At 52.0% G+C, this 19263-nt stretch overlaps 2 protein-coding genes across 4 annotated transcripts in view; one reads left to right on the top strand and one right to left on the bottom strand.

Annotated features, from left to right (window-relative positions):
• Positions 1-277: 277 nt before the first annotated feature.
• ZNF408 (zinc finger protein 408) lies at positions 278-5741 on the bottom strand. Its single transcript, XM_054024680.1, has 5 exons — positions 5424-5741; positions 5091-5329; positions 4545-4609; positions 3482-3804; positions 278-2310 (listed from the first exon to the last, which is right to left on the bottom strand). The coding sequence occupies exons 1-5, from the start codon at positions 5662-5664 to the stop codon at positions 350-352; spliced, it is 2829 nt and encodes a 942-aa protein (XP_053880655.1). The 5' UTR covers positions 5665-5741; the 3' UTR covers positions 278-349.
• The window catches only part of ARHGAP1 (Rho GTPase activating protein 1), a 36377-nt gene continuing 22802 nt past the window's right edge, over positions 5689-19263 (top strand). The window contains exons 1-3 of one of the 3 annotated variants that reach the window (XM_054024689.1): positions 5689-5747; positions 11964-12146; positions 12804-12896. In XM_054024689.1, coding sequence (XP_053880664.1) covers positions 12014-12146; positions 12804-12896 — 226 coding nt within the window. In that variant the 5' untranslated portion in view covers positions 5689-5747; positions 11964-12013. Of the gene's footprint in view, positions 5748-7943; positions 9211-9304; positions 9498-11963; positions 12147-12803; positions 12897-19263 lie in introns of those variants that run through there. The other 2 variants (XM_054024688.1, XM_054024690.1) reach the window with 2 other exon arrangements.

Below are 19263 nucleotides of genomic sequence, written 5' to 3'. Positions count from 1 at the left end.
TATGCCGATGGTAGGGGTTCTCCCATTAATGTAGGTAATCCACCTCCCTGAGAGACGGTAACTAAGTCAACAGGAGAATTCTCCCCTCAACCTAGCACTGACTATGCCGTATTTTTCACATCCCTGAGCGACATAGTTACACCAACCTAATTTCCTAGTGTAGACCAGGCCTTATGTCACACCCTCCTGAACTCTCCACGAACAGGTGTGAAGCACTGCTGGCCACTCATCCTGCTTGGTAGGGCCTGGTCTTCCAGCAACACAGACAACAAAACACAAGTTAGAAAATAGATTTTATATTCTGTATAGCTGTAGAGAAGTCAAACAGGGGTTGGGAAGAGGCTGGGTGTCAGGTCCCTGTTTCTACCTCCACCACCTCAGCTACAGCACCAAAACCCACACCCTCCTGGATGACAACCACGTCACTGGGGGAGCCTTCGTCCTGCATGATGATACATTTGTGTTCGTGCTCAGAGATTGTGATCTCAATGATGTCATTGTTCATTTCTAGGTGCCCAGCAGGGGCTGCGCTGCCCAGCACCCTGCGCACCCCAGACTCGGGGGGGCTGCCTGGGGGCTGGTAAGTGGCAATGTAATGCCCATTGGCAGTTATCATAAGCTCTGCCTCATTTATTGGTGCTTGCATCTCCACTGACTGCACCATGAGCACTGTAGGCTCCTCAGTACCCGCCTCCTGAGGGACCTTCCTCTTGAGCCTCTTTCTTGCAGCCTTTGGCATGTCCATGCCCAGCAAGACAGCAGCCTCCACCAGCTTAATGGAGTCTCTGGCCCCCTTGTGGGTGACCTTGTGGCGCTTGAGGCTCTGCAGAAGGGTATAGCCCATGCCACAGACATCACACTTGTAAGGCATATCCTCCAGGTGGGATTTCTGGTGCCGGCGCAGCTTGGTGGCCAGCGTGTATGCCTTGCCACACTGCTCGCACTTGAAAGGGCGCTCGCCGGTATGGAGGCGCTCATGGGCCCGCAGCGTGTGGGGGTCCTTCAGCGCCTTGCCACATACCGTGCACAGGTGGGCCTCCCCAGTGTGGGAGATGAGGTGCCGCCGCAGCTCTGGCAGCTGGGGAAAGGCGTCCCCACAGAAGCGACACTTGTAGGGCTTCTCGCCGGTGTGGAGCCGCAGGTGGCCCCGCAGGTTGCCCTGCTGCCGGAAGTCCTTGCCACAGTAGGGGCAGATGTAGGGCTTCTCCCCAGTGTGCAGGCGCATGTGGTTGCGCAGGGAGCCAGGGTTGGCCAGGTAACGCTCACAGATGGCACACTTGCATACCTTGGGGTTGGCTAGGTTGAGCTCCTTCATGAGGTGGATCTTCCTGTGGATGCGGAGAGAGGGCCGGCGGGCGAATGTCTTGCCGCACTCCTCACAGGCAAAGGGACGCTCGCCTGTGTGCAGCACCTCGTGCTCCCTCAGGTCCCGCTTAGTGCCATAGGCCTTGTCACACTGCTTGCACTGGAAGGGGCGCACACCCCGATGGAAGAGCACATGGGCCTTGAAGCTCTCCTCAGAGCTGTAGCTCTTGCCACATTCAGTGCACAGGAAAGGCTTGTAGCCAGTGTGGGTGAACCTGTGTTTCTTGAGGTGGCAGAGCTGGAGGAAGGCCTTACCGCACTCCCCACAGCGATACCTGCGCTCACCAGCCTCATCCCCACGTGGCAGGGACTTCTGCTGAGATACACCCAGGCTCCCAGAAGGCCCCTCCTCCAGTGCAATACTGACCTCGACTTCTGGGTACTTGTCCAGCTCATCAGGACCATCAGACAGGCCCTTCTTCCTTTGCTCCAGGGGCTCTAGTTTGGAATGGCCTTTGGAAATCTGCCCTACTTTCTTGTGTGTCTCTGCACCACCTCCCTTGGAAGTGCTTGGGCTCTTGGCCTCCTGGCCAGATACCCTAGCATTGCACTCCTGTAAGCACTGGCCGGTCAGTGCATGCACCTTGCGTGGCTTCCCAGCCAAGCGAGCGCTGAGTCGAACCCCATTTGGGGGAGACAATGGCAGATGGAGCTTCCCACGACATGCCTCTTTTGGCTCCCCATCTGCTCTCTCAGCCTTGGGTTGGGGGTCCATCTCCTTGACTGAGTCCTCCTTGCATCTTCTGTTAGCCTTAGCTGCTGAGGTGCTCTCATGGTGCTGGTTCTCTTTCCTCTGCACCTTGGTTTCCCCAGACTCATGTCCAGGGGTCATGCTTTCCTCCTCCTTCCTGCTGTTGTCTTGCAGCCTGTGGGAACGTTTGGCTGGCTGCCTCCTGCCTTCGGCTCTAGTTTCATTCTCCATCACCTTGGAGTTATCAGGATCCCCTGCACAGACACACAACAGGGGGAAAAATCAACACTGGCTATTGGAAGACAACAAGCTTGTGCTGTCTGGAACACAGAAAATGGAGGAACTCAGAGACAGACACTCCACCCTACCCAGAAACATCAAGCATCTGGCTCCTAGATGCCTCTCTCCAAACAGGGGAGGGATTTCAACCCCAGCACATCCAGGCAGGACTTTGGGGAGCTGTGTCATGGCTGGTAAGGCTAGGAACTGCAACATTCTCCATTCTGCATTGCCACTTCCTGAAGTGATGTAGGGTCAGGGTGTCAGTCACAGGGCCCAGGGGGCTGCAGGGCCAGAGTGTTGGCCATTGAGTCCCAGCTGTTAGTATGTCTTCTGGACTCCTCAAAAATGGATAGTTCTACACAAACACTAACCGCAAGGGGACATTCAGAATAGGAGGAGGAGAATGCAGCTGTGATTAGAGCCATGAAGAGTCACTTCTGTGTGATATAAAAACAACAAGGAGTCTGGTGGCGCCTTAAAGACTAACAGATTTATTTGGGCATAAGCTTTCAGATGAAGAAATGAGGTTTTTACCCACGAAAGCTTATGCCCAAATAAATCTGTTAGTCTTTAAGGTGCCACCAGACTCCTTGTTGTTTTTGTAGATACAGACTAACACAGCTACCTTCTGTGTGATATGTAGTTACAGCCACTTTAGAGACAACAGCCCACCTCCCACCTGGGTATCTGACCAGTAACAAAATAGACAAGTCCCCATTACACCTCCATAATGCTCACGATGGAGATAGGCTAAATATCCCACAACCGAGGCAGATTCTTCCTCTTTCCTGGCACACTAGACAGTATCCTCCTCCCCATACTACACCCTCCTCTTCTGAGAGAGTGGGGAAGGCAGGGCAGCATTACTTCCCCATTCCCAAGGGGAGGGGCCTCAATCCCTATAACAATGGTGTGGGAGGAATCGCTTATTGAATTTATAGGTCCCTCTAAATTCTCCCCCAGGGGTTTGCAATCCCTAAAGCCTGCCTTATTCTGGGACTGCACCAATGCTCCAAGCTCTGAAGACACTTTGGTTATGGGGTCCCCAGAATCACAGAATGATCTTTGCCTAACAGCACTGTAGTCATAGCCTTTTCATAAGAGGAGAACAAGGTTTGCATATATCCTGTGAAAGGAACGTACCTGCAAAGGGTTCTGATGCATTCCCACATGGAGAGGCTCCTTCCCTTTGCACCACAGCCTCTGCCTCTGGAGTTGCTGTCTCTGTCACAGCTGCCACTGCCAGCTGCCCCTTTGGCTTCTTCTCATCAGGAACAGCTATCCCCTCCAATACGTTCTGCAGCATTCTCCCCTCCACTTGGGCAGGACCAGCTTGGGCCTCTGTAGGCCAGTACAGCAACTCAGTGCCTGCAGCGATAGGATGCCGCACTCGGATGTGGAGCCTTCCACTGATCCACAGCAAAGCCACGTTTGCCTCATCCTCCCCCCGGCCTCGCTTCACCAAGCTGCAAGACACCAAGCTCAATGTCAACACCCACTTGGGGCACATGGAGATCCTATTGCCTTCAATGGGAGTGCCAAGCTCTGAAGGATCAAACATTAGTTAACTGAGAAGAGTCCCCATAGGAAATAAGCCCTTTAACTGCCTACAAAAGGCCCCTGATGTTCTTATCAAGACATGTTCTGAATTCTTGGGCTAAGTGTAGCTCCAAACTAGTTCTAGAATAAAGCTCTCTACGACTCCTTAAAACACTCTTCACCAGGTCTCTATTTCACTTTAGCTTTCCAGATGGGTCACTGGGAGGCCCTGCTACAGAAACACACTCTCTCCACACAGACAGCCAAGAATCCATCGTTCCCCTTACATACATGAGGAAAGAGTGAGATCACATTTACACAGCATCTTTCATCCCAAAGAAGCCCTTATACAGCCAGGGAGCATTTCACCCACCCCTGAAATGCAGCCAACTATGGGGCAGAACATGGAAGACGGCACCTTCCAGCAATGCAACATTCAACTAGGGCACAGAACTGACAACTGAAAAATACCCCATGATGAGTTACCAACACCATATTCTGAAGCACCTGGGCTATTTTCTTGGAAGTCTGCCATCCGTGTATTGGCCAAGCCTGACACTGCCTAGTGAGACCACCCCACAGTGTTACAGTGGCTACAGATCCTCTCTTTACACTAACAGTATGTCCCAAAGGGAACTCCCATGTTGTTCCATATACAGCTACTAACCTCCTCCAGCTAGAGCTCCTCACACAAATGGATTCATCACTGCAGCAGCAGCCAGACTGAATTGCCTGAAAAGCAAAATTAATTCAGAATAGGCCTACAAGCCCAGTGGCTGCCCCCTAATTGGGAGTTCACTGATGCTCCTGGCACTTCCTGTAACCAGTCTCTGTAGCGACTCAGGCACTCAGATCCCATAGTGATGGGTCGACAATAAGGACCCGAATAAAAGTGAGGCCTGACACCTAGTGTTGGGTGCTTGCAGACTCCCCCGCCACACTGGAAATGCGGAGGCAAATGCTGCACATGGGAGCCAGGCACTGGGCAGTAGAGAACAAAGAGCTTCAGCAGACGGTTCACAGCTGGACATCTGGGTTCTTTAGCAGGGCAGCGCCAGGCTGTGCACCTGGGCCGAGACCTTAGTCTTTCCCCCTTCCCTTTCTTTCGTGATAAGCCTCTGTGGTGGACAGGGAGTCCTGCCCGCCCCACTCAGCTGGGTGCTACTGGAGCTGCGCTGGGTTTTGCCTGTCAGGCCCCCCAGCCCTACCGTACCTCCGAGGGCGCTGTCTCTGCCGCACAGTCCAGCTCCCCCTCCGCCCGGGGCCCGAAGAGCGCTCCCGGCGGCAGGGCTCTCCCCACGCACCAGACGCCCATGCCCGGTTCCTGGGCGAGGGAGGGCCCCAGGGCCAGTCCGGGAGGGAGGCTCCGCAGGGCTCCGCAGGACGCGCCAGGCTGCGCGGGCGGGTCTCGGATCCGCCCCGGGTGGCCGCGGACGGGGCGCTGCTCACGGCCTGCGGGGAGACAAGGGAGCGGCGGCGTTACATGGGAGGCGCAGGCCCCAGGGCAGCCCCCGCTTTCCCGGCCAGCGCCGGCCGTGCCACTCACCGAGGTGGCTCCGCTCCATGCCGGCCCGGGGCCGGATCCTGCCGCTGCACCGCAGAGGCGCGCGCCGGCCCGGTTCCGGTCGGGAGCGGCCGGAACCGAGAACAGGGTCCCCGCTCCTGGCTGCCCCCTTTGGGGCGGAACCATCCGCGGAGCCGACGGCCGCGTCCGGACGACTTTCTCTCGGAACCCAGAAGGCGTCGGGGACCGGAAGTGGAGAATGGGGGTGGGCCGCCGTTTCCATGGAGAGAGGATTCCTCTTCCGGTTCGGAGGCGGATGTTTATGAGCAGGTTTGACAGGCGGGAACGTCCGGGAGCGGCCGACTGGTGAGGGGGCGGAAGCGGCGGTCGCGGTGTCGGTGTCGCGGGAGGAGCCGGGGCGGGGGTCGGTAGGGGCGGCGCCGGCCTGCGGGGTTCGGGTCCGGGCGGGGAGCAGAGCGCGGCCTGGCGGTTGGAGTGGGGCACTGGCCGCCCGGACTCCTGGGTTCTCCCCGTGGCTTGGCCCGGGACCGCGCTGTCAGCGGGCAGTGCCGCAGTGTCGGGCCGGGGGCTGAGGGGATCGCGGTTCTCGCTCCCCGCGTGGGAAGACGGGGGGTCGGGGAGCTGACGTCCGCAAAGCTGGCGGCGCGGGGCTGTCGATAGGTAGATTGGCGGGTGTCTGTCCCTTGGAAGGGGCTTGGCTTAGGAGTCCGGGTTGGTTTTATCCCTTTCTGCTCGGGGAGAACTGGGCCGTGTGTGGGGCTTGGCAGGCCGGGTGTCCAGCTGCGGAGCTGTCTACTATGCGCTGGGGCTGCACCCAGGTCCACCATTCCGGGCGGGAGCGAGGCCTTAGACCTTTTAGTTTTCTTTTTAAAAATAAGGAAATTCCCAGACAAAAAGTTGTTCACGCTGCAAATAGAAATCTCCTAGTTTGCATTTCTAGTCTTAGAATGTCGTTGTTATATTAAAAAAAAAAGTTAGGCAGATTTGGCGGTAAGTGGTCAGCCCCAGGCAGAGATCACTCTTTGTACCCTTTGGATGGGGTGTACTCAGAATACTCACTGGCCACCGCTTTTTTAGAGGGAGAAGACCAGAAAATGCTTTTTCTATCCTCCCTTTGGCTACTCAGACATTGTGCCTTTCCCTGGCTTCCTTTGCACTTCCAAAGTTTAAGTGTCTAGGTCACCTTCCTTGCACACCCCTCCCACTTGAGGAAAGCTGCAAATAGGGTAGGGAAGAGCAGGGTTAGAGGCTAGCCCAATGGGTTTGTATTGGAACAGGGTGGAGAGCGGATACAGAATGGGAGCAGACCTTGTTCAGATAAGGAAATCAGTACTAACAATGCTCAGGGCCCCAAGGCTGGCTAATGCCCAGGTTTACAGAGCTAAAGGGAATTGAAGGCCTTTTAATGGATCATTTATGAACTCTTGGATTCAGGAGAGTTTCCTGAGGCTTGGGCAGTGATAGACCAAAATCCACTATTTAACAGAGCCAGGTGGTGGTGATGATGATGATGATGCAGCTGTCGATGGGTAGATTGGGGGGTGGAGGGTGCGGGGTGCCTGTGTCTTGGAAGGGGCTTGGTTTAGAAGCCTGGGTTGATTTTATTCCTTTGTGCTCGGGGAGAACTGTGTGAGGCTTGGCAGGCCGATGAGTGCTGGTGAGTGCAGACTAGTGAGCCTAGAGGGCAGAAGAAGTTCTAGAACCTCAGTTTGATGGAGCGGGAGTCAGACGTGCTGGGTAGGAGAGTTCAGGTTTAAGGATGTGCTGGAGCTCTGTAAGGAGAAGACTGTTTCTGTGTGGGACAGAAGCAAAGATCAGGAACTGTAATATGCTTCAGTTTTCCCCAAAGTATTTGTCAAAGATCCACATTCACAATTAAAATTTGGAACACAAGATAGACTAGGGTACTGGGGAGACAACAGGAGATTAAGGGACACTGCGAGGGAAATGTCTCTTCTGGATCAGGTGCCCAGGAGGTCACTTTATATTGTTGTTCATACATATATGGGATTTGAATACGGGATCAAACCCTGGTGTAAGCTCAGGCTGCTCTGTTGAAATCGGTGAAGATGCACTGCCTTCTGTAGTGCTGAATTTGGAACATAGACATTGTCATACTGAAGCAGACCCAAGGTCCATCTAGTCCAATATTCTGTCTCCAATAGTAGCTAGAACCGAATGCTTCAGATGCAAGTGTAAGAACTCTGCAGTAGGAAGATGTGGTACAATATCCACCTGCCCTCCGCTCCATTAGGTCTCATCCTGAACTCTAATGGTTAGATTTTTCTTAAGCTGTGACGCATGAGGTTTAATATCCTTTCCAACTTTTTGTTAGCATTAACAGTTAGAATTCCTGATATTCTTGTTTTTCATATAAATGTCCATTCCCTTTTTGAATCTTGCTGTCTGAAACTTTAATTTGGCTCAAGCTAGCCAGGTTTGCAGAGGAGGCTGAGCTACAAGGGGGTAGGTCAGAAGGAACTGGGTTTGTGGCTGGCACATGACTCCAGTTCCTCAGAAATTAAGCAAAACTTGTGTGGTGGGTGGGTCCAGAGGGAAACAGATAAGCAGCCTGTGCAGCTTGTGCTGAGACTCTGAGGGATAAACCTGAGTTCAGCTTTTCTGCTTCCTTCCTGGTCTCTGCTAGGTTAGAGGGTCTTTGCTTGTTTGGCGTCTCTCTCTCAGGGTGATACCTCTGCAGGTGTAGTCAGCTGAGAGTTAGAGCTAACCACTCCTAAACTTTGAGGTGGGGGTTGGGCAGGATATTGTCACTGGGGGTTGGGCATCATGGACTCTGGAACTCATTCTTGCAGTGCCTGAATTGGTTGGTTTCAAGACATATCTGTTTTTCCAGGCTCTTTCAGAGAGACTGGGCTAGTTCAGTGGTGAGTTATAAGTCCTGGTATGTTGAATGGGCTGTGAGGGTGATGTTGACGCTGAACTGGGTAAAAAAAAATTCTGTGTATATTTGTATAAAAATTGCTAACATCTTTGCCCACAGTAATGGGTTAGGGACCTTCTCTGACTTGTAAGGCAAAATAATTATGTGTGCAGCAGAGATTAAACTGGCAGGAGTTATAGAGCAAGGACAGAGAAATAACTCAAAGGGCCCTAGAATTTTTATCCATATTGGGTCTGGCAGTTGCTGACTAACGTGAGATGTGGTTGAGGAAGGAGAATTGCTTCTTTGCTTGATGATGTATTTCTTCTTTAATGTATTTAACTACATGTCAAAAGCAGTTGGTGTTGTAGATGAGCGTTCTTTGGTGTAGAGTATTATATTGAAATAAATAATGCAGCTGGGAGAAAAATGACCAAACCCCAGATTCAGTTGGAGGGGGAAGCCTGGGGAGCAAAAATAGCTGAGAACCTGGTGGAGAAGGCAGCAAATGAGACAAGTTTGTGATGTGATAGTGCTGCAAAAAAGCCAGTGTCAGTAAGAGGCTATGCATGCAGAGACTTCAGAGGAACAGAGAGGGGTTATTCCTTGGGGAGACCCCATGGCGATCTTGCATTAAGTTCTAGGCTCCGCAATCCCAGAGCCCTCCCATTCCAAAGCAAGGAGAGGGGTGGGGTGGGGTGCACTGCTTTGGGAAGACCTCCCTGGGGGTACTGCACTCAGCGCTGGGTACCTCAGTATTGGAAGGGATCCTGAAAAGCATCTTAGAAATTCTCAGGGGGAAAAGGGACTAACTCACAAAGAGATGATGCAAGTTCAGTCTGCTACCCCTTGAATCTCCATGGCAAGGGTTTCTCTGTCACGTGGCGCCTGAACCCATTCTCCGGGCTTGGGGAGCTGTCTGCATGTGTAAGGGCTGGGAAGTTCAACCTCTGAAGCGAAGGCTGGGGAGGGCTCTTCTTGGGTGGGAACATCAGCGGTCACGCAGGGCACTGAGGCCCTCTTTTACTGCAGAACTATAAGGAACCTAGACACTGCTGCACTCTATGCCATGTGGTGCCAGCACTGGAGACCCCACCAGTGAGAGGAGCCTGCTAATGTGGAATCCACTTGATGTTGGCTTTTAAACCAATAACTTGGGCTTGTGGCTCAGTGCTGCAAGCTGTTCCTGAAGCCAGGCTGTGGCACTCCCTATGGTGAGGACTAAGGGAACCCAGCTCCATGCTGCCCCTGGGCCAGCACCACCTCTGCCTGGTAGAATTTGGTCTTAGTCCCTAAGATGTAGAGGACTCCTGTCAAAGGCGTCCCACTGATCTAGGGGGTGGCAGCAGTTAAGACTGAACCTGAATTCCCTCCATTCCTATTAAAGTTGCTGTGAGTTAAGACAGCAGCTTGCAGGGATCTAGGGTCTGAGATGGGACCAGCTGAGGACAGTTTCCATGCAACCTCCAGGGTTATCAGACTTCACACCTGAGTGTCTGCTGGATTATTGGGGAAATTATACCGGTGCTAGGGATTCTATAATCAGACTAAATCACTGCAAATGCTGACTGCAGTTGCTATAGAAACTGAATCTGTTGTTGCTAGGTGTGGGGAGCTGGTTGTCATTTGACTACAGCTGCTGCATAGTTCCAGCATTAGGTCATGGTCCAGAGGAGTGTAGTGTCCTGCTCCATGTCCCTACTGAGATCCAAGGGAAGGTCAGGCAGCTCTTCCAGCTTTCAGGAGGGGGGCAGGGAACAGTTTTGCTTGGCTCTCTAGCTGACTGCAGATCTGTCAGGCCCTGCATAGTTTCTGATTTGCCTTGAAGATCCTCTGCCCATATATGTCTGTCTCTCTCTGGTTATGGGAATCTGACTTGACTTGCAATAGCTCCCAGACATCAGGGAGCCAAGGACGAGTTAAAGACTGTCTCTGAGTTCCTGGGGAAGAGATTAGGAAGGGTCAGTGCTCCCAACACCCCCTGCCAAAGGGAGGGGACAAACTCTCAAGGTTCTAACTAATGCCCTGGCAAAATCCCCACCCCAAACCTGGCAATGGGTGTAGCCCCAAGTATATGAGCAAGACTCTCTAGAGTTTGGAATGTCACCCTGGTCACACTAACTGTTCGTAGGCTTCTTGCACCCTTGGATCTCACAAGCAGCTGTAGGAACTTGGAATTCAAAACATCAAGCTACTCCCCCTTCCTGCACTCCAGGAAAAAGCCACCTTGGGTCTATAACCACAGCTTCCTTTGTTAGTTTTCAAGCAAGGTCATGTGTTCTGCTGCTGTTTAGTTCCCAGCCACTGTATTCTGGGCATTCACACACAAGCAAGACTCTTTCCCATCCCAGAACCCGTCCTTCTACAGCCTGCACATGCCTGAGTTCCCCTCTGAACCACCCCCAGGATGTGTGCATCCCCATGAATGGCAGGTGCATCAATGGCTGCAGTACTACAAAGCCACCTCAGCCCCCACCCATGGTCTTAACAGTGGTGTCATCGTTGGCCTTGTTTTGTTATAGCTCCCTTTGGGATGCAGCCTGCTGGCCGCAGAATTCTCATCTTCATGGTGCTGCTAATATTAGTTCCTGAGAGCAGGATCAGTACCTCGGTCCCCCATCCATCAGCTTCCTGCATATCACCAGGGCATCGGCATTAAACTCAATCCTCTGTTTCTTAGAGGGCTCCCTTAAGAAATAGGAACCTTCTGAAGATCTGTTGCTTTAGTTCAGTTTTGGGGTAGCACACACGTTTTACCCCAGGTGAGATTGAGGAAAAAGTCTCAGCAGCAGCAATTGATTCTCGTCCCCTGGAATCTCCAAACTCCCTAGCCTCCTCAGTGTTGTGGCACAACCTATGCAGTGCTGCCTGCATCTGGTTATTGTGCTATGGAAATAACATGAGGTGTATCCTAGCCTCTTGCCCTACGTGTTGGGATGAGAGAGAAGGGTTTTGCTGTGTGTGATGCTAAACAGAGAATGGTTGTGTGGGGGGAGGGGGGTTGGCGTTCTCCTTGCATTTTAGTCCAGTCAGTGAAATCAAGCTGCCCCCAACAGGATTTTGTTTCTAATGCACTGAAGCACCCATATGTGCCAGTGCAGATAGCTGTTAAGAGCCCCCTGACCCTCCCTGATAGCTGGGGGACATGAAATCTGGGAAAGCTTCCAGAGCAGGGCCCTGCTGTGCAAGCAGCTGGGCCCAATGCCAGCTCCACTGGTGCAGGGAGGAGCGTTGTTGTGTGGAAATAATGGCTGGTACAGTCAGTCTATCAGGGAGGGACTGGTATAGCCTGTCACCTTCCCTTGTATCTCAGTGTCTCTCCCAAATTGAGTACTCTGGGCGGGGAGATCAGTCAGGCCACAGCTGGACTCAGGGCAGAGACTCACTGGAAGGGTTAGCTAGGACTCTTTCCCCCTCCCAACAGGAGGTAGAAGGGAAGGGTCTGCTGTACAGGGTGCCCATGGCTGCAAGTAGAAGAGGTCTGTGGGTGGGATTTGGGGGAGAGAAAGTTTCTGGGTAGGGTAAAGTGTGAGCAGTCTTTGGGGAAGTCAGGAGAAGGGGTAGGAAGTCAGTGGATGGGCCAAGTGGGGAGGGAAGGGGAAGCAAGGGAAGAGCCTCTGGATAGGCTGTGGGAGTGGGGTTGTGTGATCTGTATGTGTCTGACTTAAGAATCTCTGTAGTTTTCCTTCTAGGCTCTTCAGGCAAGCAGCTGAGTTTGGGGCCCATTGCCATGGACCCGCTCTCGGAGTTGCAGGATGACCTGAACCTGGAGGACACCAACCAGTCCCTGAGCCAGCTCAAACTGGCTTCCTTAGATGATAAGAACTGGCCAGCAGATGAAGTGCCTGTTTTTCCCAAGTCAGGTGAGCATCCCTGCTGGGGCCAGCAGACATTTGGGTGCAGGGCTGGTTTTGAGGCCAAGAGGTATTCTAGGACACCTTGTGCCTTGGCCTGTTGCAGGGAACTGTGACCCTCTCACACTCTAACTCAGTCCCATCTGGGATGTGAGGATTGGGAAATGGAGATGTGTGAATCGTTTTGTGCCCGAAGCCCACAGTGCAGTACCTGGCTGGGCCCTTGCGGGCTCTGATGCCCAGAGAGAACAGGTGAGTCGGCCAAAGCATGCAGGGTAGGCAGGAGGGTATGTGCAGAAGCACCTGTGCGGTGAGCAGCCCTGACAATGCCCTTGGCTCCTTTCCTCTCATACATGTTGGGTGAATTTTCATGCTCAGGAGAGTCCTGAGCAGAAGCTGACTGGACACTGTTCTGAGCTGTGGGGTTTGGGACACGCACAGCTGCCTTCCAGGGACAAGGCTGAGACTTGACAACACTTGCTTGTCCTCTGACCAAATCAGGATTTCAAAACAGGTGTTCAGGAAGGCCAGGCTAGTGCATTAACTTCTCCCCATGTCACTGAGCCTCCGGTTCCCATCCCTGTGTTTCCAGGCCCCTCCCTGAGCTGCTCAAGGTCCGTTTCGGTTTTCCTGCTAATTGCTGGTTTTCTGTTTTTTTGTGTGTAGATGACACCAACCGCTCCCCTGAGCCCATCACTCACCTGCGCTGGGATGATCCATACTACGATATTGCTAGGCACCAGATCGTGGAAGTAGCAGGTAATGACCCATTCTTCCCACTCCTTCGAGTGTTGCCTCTGCAGTGGGATCAGATGTGGGCTTGTGGAAACCCTGTGCCAACCACCAGTGGCAGACAACAGGGACAGCTGACATCTCGGGAGATGGGAGCCTCAAACCTTTGGGATGTCTGTGGCAGTTCTTATTTTCCATTGTTCTCGGTTTGACTCAGATTCATTCCCAGATCTCACTGTCTCTGAAGTTATTAGAGTGAGGACTGGTCACTTCTGCTGAGGTGCATTCATTGGAACCCCACCATGACCCAAGGCAGGGTGGAGCACCTTCTAGCTGATCACACCAGAATTGCCACTTCCCCCTGGTTCTTCAGGGCAGTAACTAACATCTGTCTGAGCAATTGGCACATTAACTGGTGGGGGACCATACAGTTTGCAAAGTCAAAGTTTGTGGCCTTGTTCCTATGCAAAACTCTTTACTGTAGCTGGACTGTGGGGGCAGCCTTTGCTGGATGTGTCTGCTGCCGGGAGCAGATGGGAAAGGGTTAATATTGTTGATACTTCAGTGATAATTAGGCTGCAGCACTAACATTCATAGATTCATTCATAGATTCTAGGACTGGAAGGGACCTCGAGAGGTCATCGAGTCCAGTCCCCTGCCCGCATGGCAGGACCAAATACTGCCTAGACCATCCCTAGTAGACATTTATCTAACCTACCCTTAAATATCTCCAGAGACGGAGATTCCACAACCTCCCTAGGCAATTTGTTCCAGTGTTTAACCACCCTGACAGTTAGGAACTTTTTCCTAATGTCCAATCTAGACCTCCCTTGCTGCAGTTTAAACCCATTGTTTCTGGTTCTATCCTTAGAGGCTAAGGTGAACAAGTTCTCTCCCTCCTCCTTATGACACCCTTTTATATACCTGAAAACTGCTATCATGTCCCCTCTCAGTCTTCTCTTTTCCAAACTAAACAAACCCAATTCTTTCAGCCTTCCTTCATAGGTCATGTTCTCAAGACCTTTAATCATTCTTGTTGCTCTTCTTTGGACCTGATTCCCTCCTGATTCCCTCCCTGTTTCACAAACATCCTTTTAAATATATTAACTCTTGGAGCGCTGCAAACACCCTTTGCCAGTTACAGCTGAGATCTCTGTGATTGGAGTTTTTGGAAGGTGCTGGGAGTGGGGATGCAGGTCAGGATTTTGCTCTGGAACCATTTCCAGCTTGCCCAGCTCTCCTGTTGCTAGAAACCCTCCGCAGTCCCCCACAACTTGATTCTCCCACTTCTTCAGCTTGCATTATCCATGCACCCCTCCACTAGCTCTGCACCCTGGTTTGTGTTTTTGTGTTCTTACATGTGAAGAGAAATTGGGGGCGGGGGGAGGAAAGAATCCCAGGCCCGAAGAATATCAGATCCCTTGGTGAAATGAAAGTTGCACTGGTATTATCGCCTTCTCTGGGTTGTTTGGGACATTTGGCTGGAGTCTGGCTCCTTTCTCCTCTTCAGTGATGCCACGCCAGCTTTTTGGAGATTCTCACTATTGTTGTGTGTCCCTAAAACAATGTTTTTTTCCAGGCTACTTTGTGTCTAGAGAGCCTTGGCTGCTCAGGATGAGTGGAATAATTCTGGCCAAAGTGTCTCTGAGGGTATGTCTACACCAGGGGTTCTCAAACTGGGGGTCAGGACCCCTGAGTGGGTTGTGAGGTTGTTACATGGGGGATTGCAAGCTGTCAGCCTCCACCCCAAACCCGCTTTGCGTCCAGCATTTATAATGGTGTTAAATATATTAAAAAGTGTTTTTAATTTATAAGGGGGGGTCGCACTCAGAGGCTTGCTGTGTGAAAGGGGTCACCAGTACAAAAGTTTGAGAACCATTGGTCTACACTGTGATAAAAGATCCACAGCGCAGCCGCATTTGGCCTGGGTCAGCTGATGTGGGCTCAGGCTGCGAGGCTATAACATTTCAGTATAGATGTTCAGACTCAGGCTGAAGCCTGTTCTCTGAGACCTTGCTAAGGAGGAGGGTCCCAGAGCCCAGGCTACACCGCAAGCCCAAACATCTGCACTACAGTTCTATAGCCCCATAGCCTGAGCTCCATAAACCCGAGTCAGCTGACGTCGGCCAGCCACGGCTATTTTATTGTAGTGTAGACATACCATTAAATTCTTGTCCATAGTGTAGTGGTTTGCCAGATTCCTGATCCTGTTTCCAGGGTCCAAAATTCCCAGCATTACAGTCGTCCCTGATGACCACCCTGTTCTCAATAATGCTGTGGTTGGGTTGGAGGAGTGCAGGTTTGTACCATTTAATGCTTCAGTGACAGAAGCTCAGATATTTGCTAAGGCGGAGCAGGCAGGTGTTTCTAAACACCAGGAATTGAAGATTTAAATGACACTCTCATTCACCTCAGACAAAGGCCACAGTGCTTAGCGGAGTGGTTAGATCAGAACCAACAAGAACCACCGAGTGATGGGTCCAAACCAAGGATGTCCTCTGCTGTGTGTTGTGTGCTGATATAATCTCCAGTGTTTCTGTAGAGCTTTTATCCCAAGGGATCCCAGTGTATTTTACAAACTGCATGAATAGGCATCACTGAAATCCAGCCAGCTCAGAGGCAGGGCACAACAACTCTACATAACAGTGTAGGGTACAAAGTGAAAAATTCCATATCTAACAGAAGTGGTAGGATGGCTGATTGGAATGTGTGCCTGGGCTGTGGAAGGAATCTCCTCCCCCACCATTGAGGTAATTATCTATCTATTGTAATTTCTAACTGCCCGGCCCTGTGATCTTTGTGTGGTTTGAAAGCCTTCCTCTGAAGCTTATGCCAGTGACTGCTGCTGGAGTTGGGTTGCTGATGGCCTGCTACATTTGTCTAGTTCCTGTGTTCTGTGATCATCTCAAGTCCAACTTGGAGGGCATTGACTTGTCTTATTCCAGGCTGGTGATTTCCTCCCCCTGCAAATAGTCCTCTGCTTGCCACTCTCCCACCCAGCAACCATGTGCCCTGGGCATGCTCAGTGCTTGCCACTCAGCTTTGAATTCCATCAGTTGATATCTTGGAACTATGTTGAGTAGATTCAGAGCTGATCTCTGAAGACCCATGAAACCCAATGTGACACTGTTTGGATTCTCTGTGTCTGTAGGTTCCAGGAGGGGGACCACAGCAGTTGCAGAACCAGTCTATGAATGGAGGGAAGGCTAGTACTCAGTTCAAAGGGAGATGGCCTCAGTCCAGACAAACATCACTACACCCACCTGCATAGTTGGCACGAATTAGCTTGCTGTTGGCAATTTCAGTGGAGAGGCCCAGGACTGAATGTAGCATGGAAACGGGATTCCCTTTTGACTCCTAAAAGGGGGACAGGTCTCTTTAGGGCTGGGCTGAAGCACATTGGCAGCTGCTGGTGGGGGAAAGCTCACCCTGCTGCTACAGGCTAAACTTGTTCTGAGAATGGAGGCTCTAGACCAGGAGTGGGCAAACTTTTTGGCCTGAGGGCCACATCTGGGTATGGAAATTGTATGACGGGCCATGAATGCTCACGAAATTGGCGGTTGGAGTGCGGGAGTGGGTGAGGGCTCTGGCTGGGGGTGCGGACTCTGGAGTGGGGCCAGAAATTAGGAGTTTAGGGTGCGCAAGGGGGCTCCGGGCTGGGGCAGGGGGTTGGGATGTGGGAGGGGTTGAGGGCTCCGGCTGGAGGTGGGGCTCTGGGGTGGAGCCAGGGATGAGGGGTTTGGGGTGCAGGATGGGGCAGGGGACAAGGGGGTGGAGCAGAGGGGTTCGGAGTTCGGAAGTGGGCTCTGGGCTGAGGCAAGGGGTTGGGGTGTGGGAGGGGGTATGGGCTGTGTGCTGGGGGTGCAGGTTCCAGGATGGGGCCAGAAATGAGTGGTTCAGGGTGTGAGAGGGGGCTCTGGGTTGGGGCAGGAGGTTGGAGTGCGGGGGAGGAGGTTCTGGGCTGGGGCTGAGGGATTTGGGGTGCAGGAGGGGGATCAGGGCTGGGGCAGGGGTTTCGGGAGGAGGGCAGGGGTGCAGGCTGCAGGTGACACTTACCTCAAGCGGCTCCTGGAAGCAGCGTCATGTCCCCGCTCCGGCTCCTATGTGGAGGTGCAGCGCCGGCCAGGTGGCTCTGTGCACTGCCCCGTCCACATGTGCCGCCCCTGCAGCTCCCATTGGCTGCAGTTCCTGGCCAAGAGGAGCTGTAGAGCTGGCACTTGCGGCAGGGGCAGCGTGCGGAGTTGGAGGTGGGACATGTTGCTGCTTCCGGGAGCTGTGCGGAGCCATGGTATGCACGGAGTGGGACAAGCCTCTGATCCTACTCTGTAGCGGGAGCTCGAGGGCCAGATTAAAAGGTCTGATGGGCTGGATTCGGCACACAGGCCGTAGTTTGCCCATCCTTGCTATAGATCACCAGAGATGTCAGTCTGGGACCCTTCACCAGCAACCAGTTTTTCAGAACTGATGACAACCCGTCCCGGCAGTGGGGAGTTGGCAGTGCAGCTCCAGTTAGCAAGTTAATGGAGATGTAGTCCAGAGGCTCCCTGACGTGTTCAGCTCCTGGCAGCAGGCCCTGTTGCTCAAAGGGGCTGCCTGAGTCACACTCTGGGCTCCGTGACAAGGCTGTTTATTCAGCCTCTTAGTCAATTATTAATAAAGTAACTGAAACAATATTTAAAATGTCAAACCACAGCCCAGACCTTGGAATCACAGGGTCACATTCCCAGGACTGCAGTGGGACATGTTTAATCCAGGAGGGTCTGAACTGGTGCTGTGGGAGCAGGGCCCCCATTAATGGTGGAGAGTGCATGGTGTCATTGCTGGAAAGAAGCACTAAGGGAGTATCTTACAGACTAGGAAGAAACTGATTAGAAAATCGCCTTTGGCCACCCAAACCTGGAGAACTAACACTGAGCGGCTTTTGGCTCACCAGACAAGCTGCTGATCTGCACTTAAGCCTTCTCCGTGCAGTGACAGCTCACCAGGAGCAGCCCCTGCCTCATTTCTCTTGTAATCGTTACCAAATGGCTGCAGAGATAGAGGTTTTGCCCATCCTGCTGCTTCAACAGATTCCTCCTGTGGCTTTGCTCAGCCACCCATGCCCTGTCCTGCACTTCAGGGCAGAGGGCATGTGGCTAATTCTGTCCATCTCTTCCAGAAGTGCAGTCTGGGGCACTATTCTGAGACATTTCAAGGAAATAGAAGCAGGAGGCTAGTTCTCATCCTCAGGCTGAGCTTGTTGCATCCAGGACTGTCAGGTCAGATTAATGCAGCTTCTTGATTGAAGGATGCACAATGTTTGTACAACGCAGCTTAATATTACAAAAACAATTATGGCTACTCAAGAATTGGGATAGTCATTATCTTGCTGGTACTAATTTGTGATCCAGGCTGGACTCGCAAGCTGTCTGGGCCCTAAGAGGAAGGATTTGAACTCTTAAGAAGTGTGGAGTAGAACTGGTTGGAAAGTAGTCTTTTGATGGTTGTTCTCCACTGCTCCCCCTGGAAATTTTGGCTTTCCAGTGAAATATCAAAAACCAAAATATTCTGATCCACAGTGGTTCCAAGTTGCCCCATGAGAGTTGTACTTGAGGGACAGTATGCTCCCATTCTCCTCTGTGGGTCAGGCTCTCTGTAAGGAATACATCTTCTCTTATGATGCACCATTTCACCCTCCTCGATAAAGCGAGAGGGTGTGTTTGAGGAGTCCCTGGCTGTGGTGCATCATGGGAGATGTAGTTCTGCTAGAGAGCCTAGTGCATAGAGAAGAATAGAGGCGAAAGGCATCTGACTATGACTCCCATGAGGCACTGTGGCACCCTTTTGAATCAGAATATTTTAGATTTTGGCTAAATTATTTTGTTTTCTGGGTGTTTAATTTTTGTGATGGAACATTGATATTTTCCATGGAAAACAGACATATTTTGTGAAAAAAAATTTCTTCAAATTTTGTTTGTCAAAATTGTTGACAAAATTTTCGACTAGGCCAAGGGCAGAGATCTCTGGTGCATCCTGTATGCATTTCTTGTTTGTGGGTTCCTCTGCTTCTTGGCAGTGGAATTCCTGCTCTGTAGCAGTTAAACTCCTTAACCACTTTTGCAGAAACTCGTGCAAAGGCTGCTCAACGCCTCAGCAACCACTTCTGCAATGTGAGATCTGGGAGAAACCACAACATGCAACATTTGGAGAAAAGCCTGCTAGCCCATGTTCTGAGGGCCTTGTTGGAACCACTCCAGACTGAGGCTCACCCCCTGGGCCTCCTCTCCAGAGATCTGTATTTTGTTAGTAACGTCTAAAAGATTTCTCTTTCCATTTCTGACACCTTGGGGGCAAAGCCGAACTGCGGTACAGTAATCCTGACCCCAAATCACAGACGAGAATGAATCACAGCAAA

The sequence above is a fragment of the Malaclemys terrapin genome, chromosome 4 (assembly GCF_027887155.1).
Source record: "Malaclemys terrapin pileata isolate rMalTer1 chromosome 4, rMalTer1.hap1, whole genome shotgun sequence".
Taxonomy (NCBI): Eukaryota; Metazoa; Chordata; order Testudines; family Emydidae; genus Malaclemys; species Malaclemys terrapin.
Note: the sequence above shows the minus strand (reverse complement) of the source record. Positions and strands in the feature narration are given on the sequence as shown.

Coding starts and splice junctions, on each gene's coding strand:
- ZNF408 (XM_054024680.1), bottom strand. CDS start 5,664: ATGGAAACGGCGGCCCACCCCCATTCTCCACTTCCGGTCCCCGACGCC. Junction 4,610..5,090: donor CAGAGACAGCGCCCTCGGAG/GTACGGTAGGGC, acceptor TTTGCTTTTCAG/GCAATTCAGTCTGGCTGCTG. Junction 3,805..4,544: donor AGGAGCTCTAGCTGGAGGAG/GTTAGTAGCTGT, acceptor GGTGTCTTGCAG/CTTGGTGAAGCGAGGCCGGG.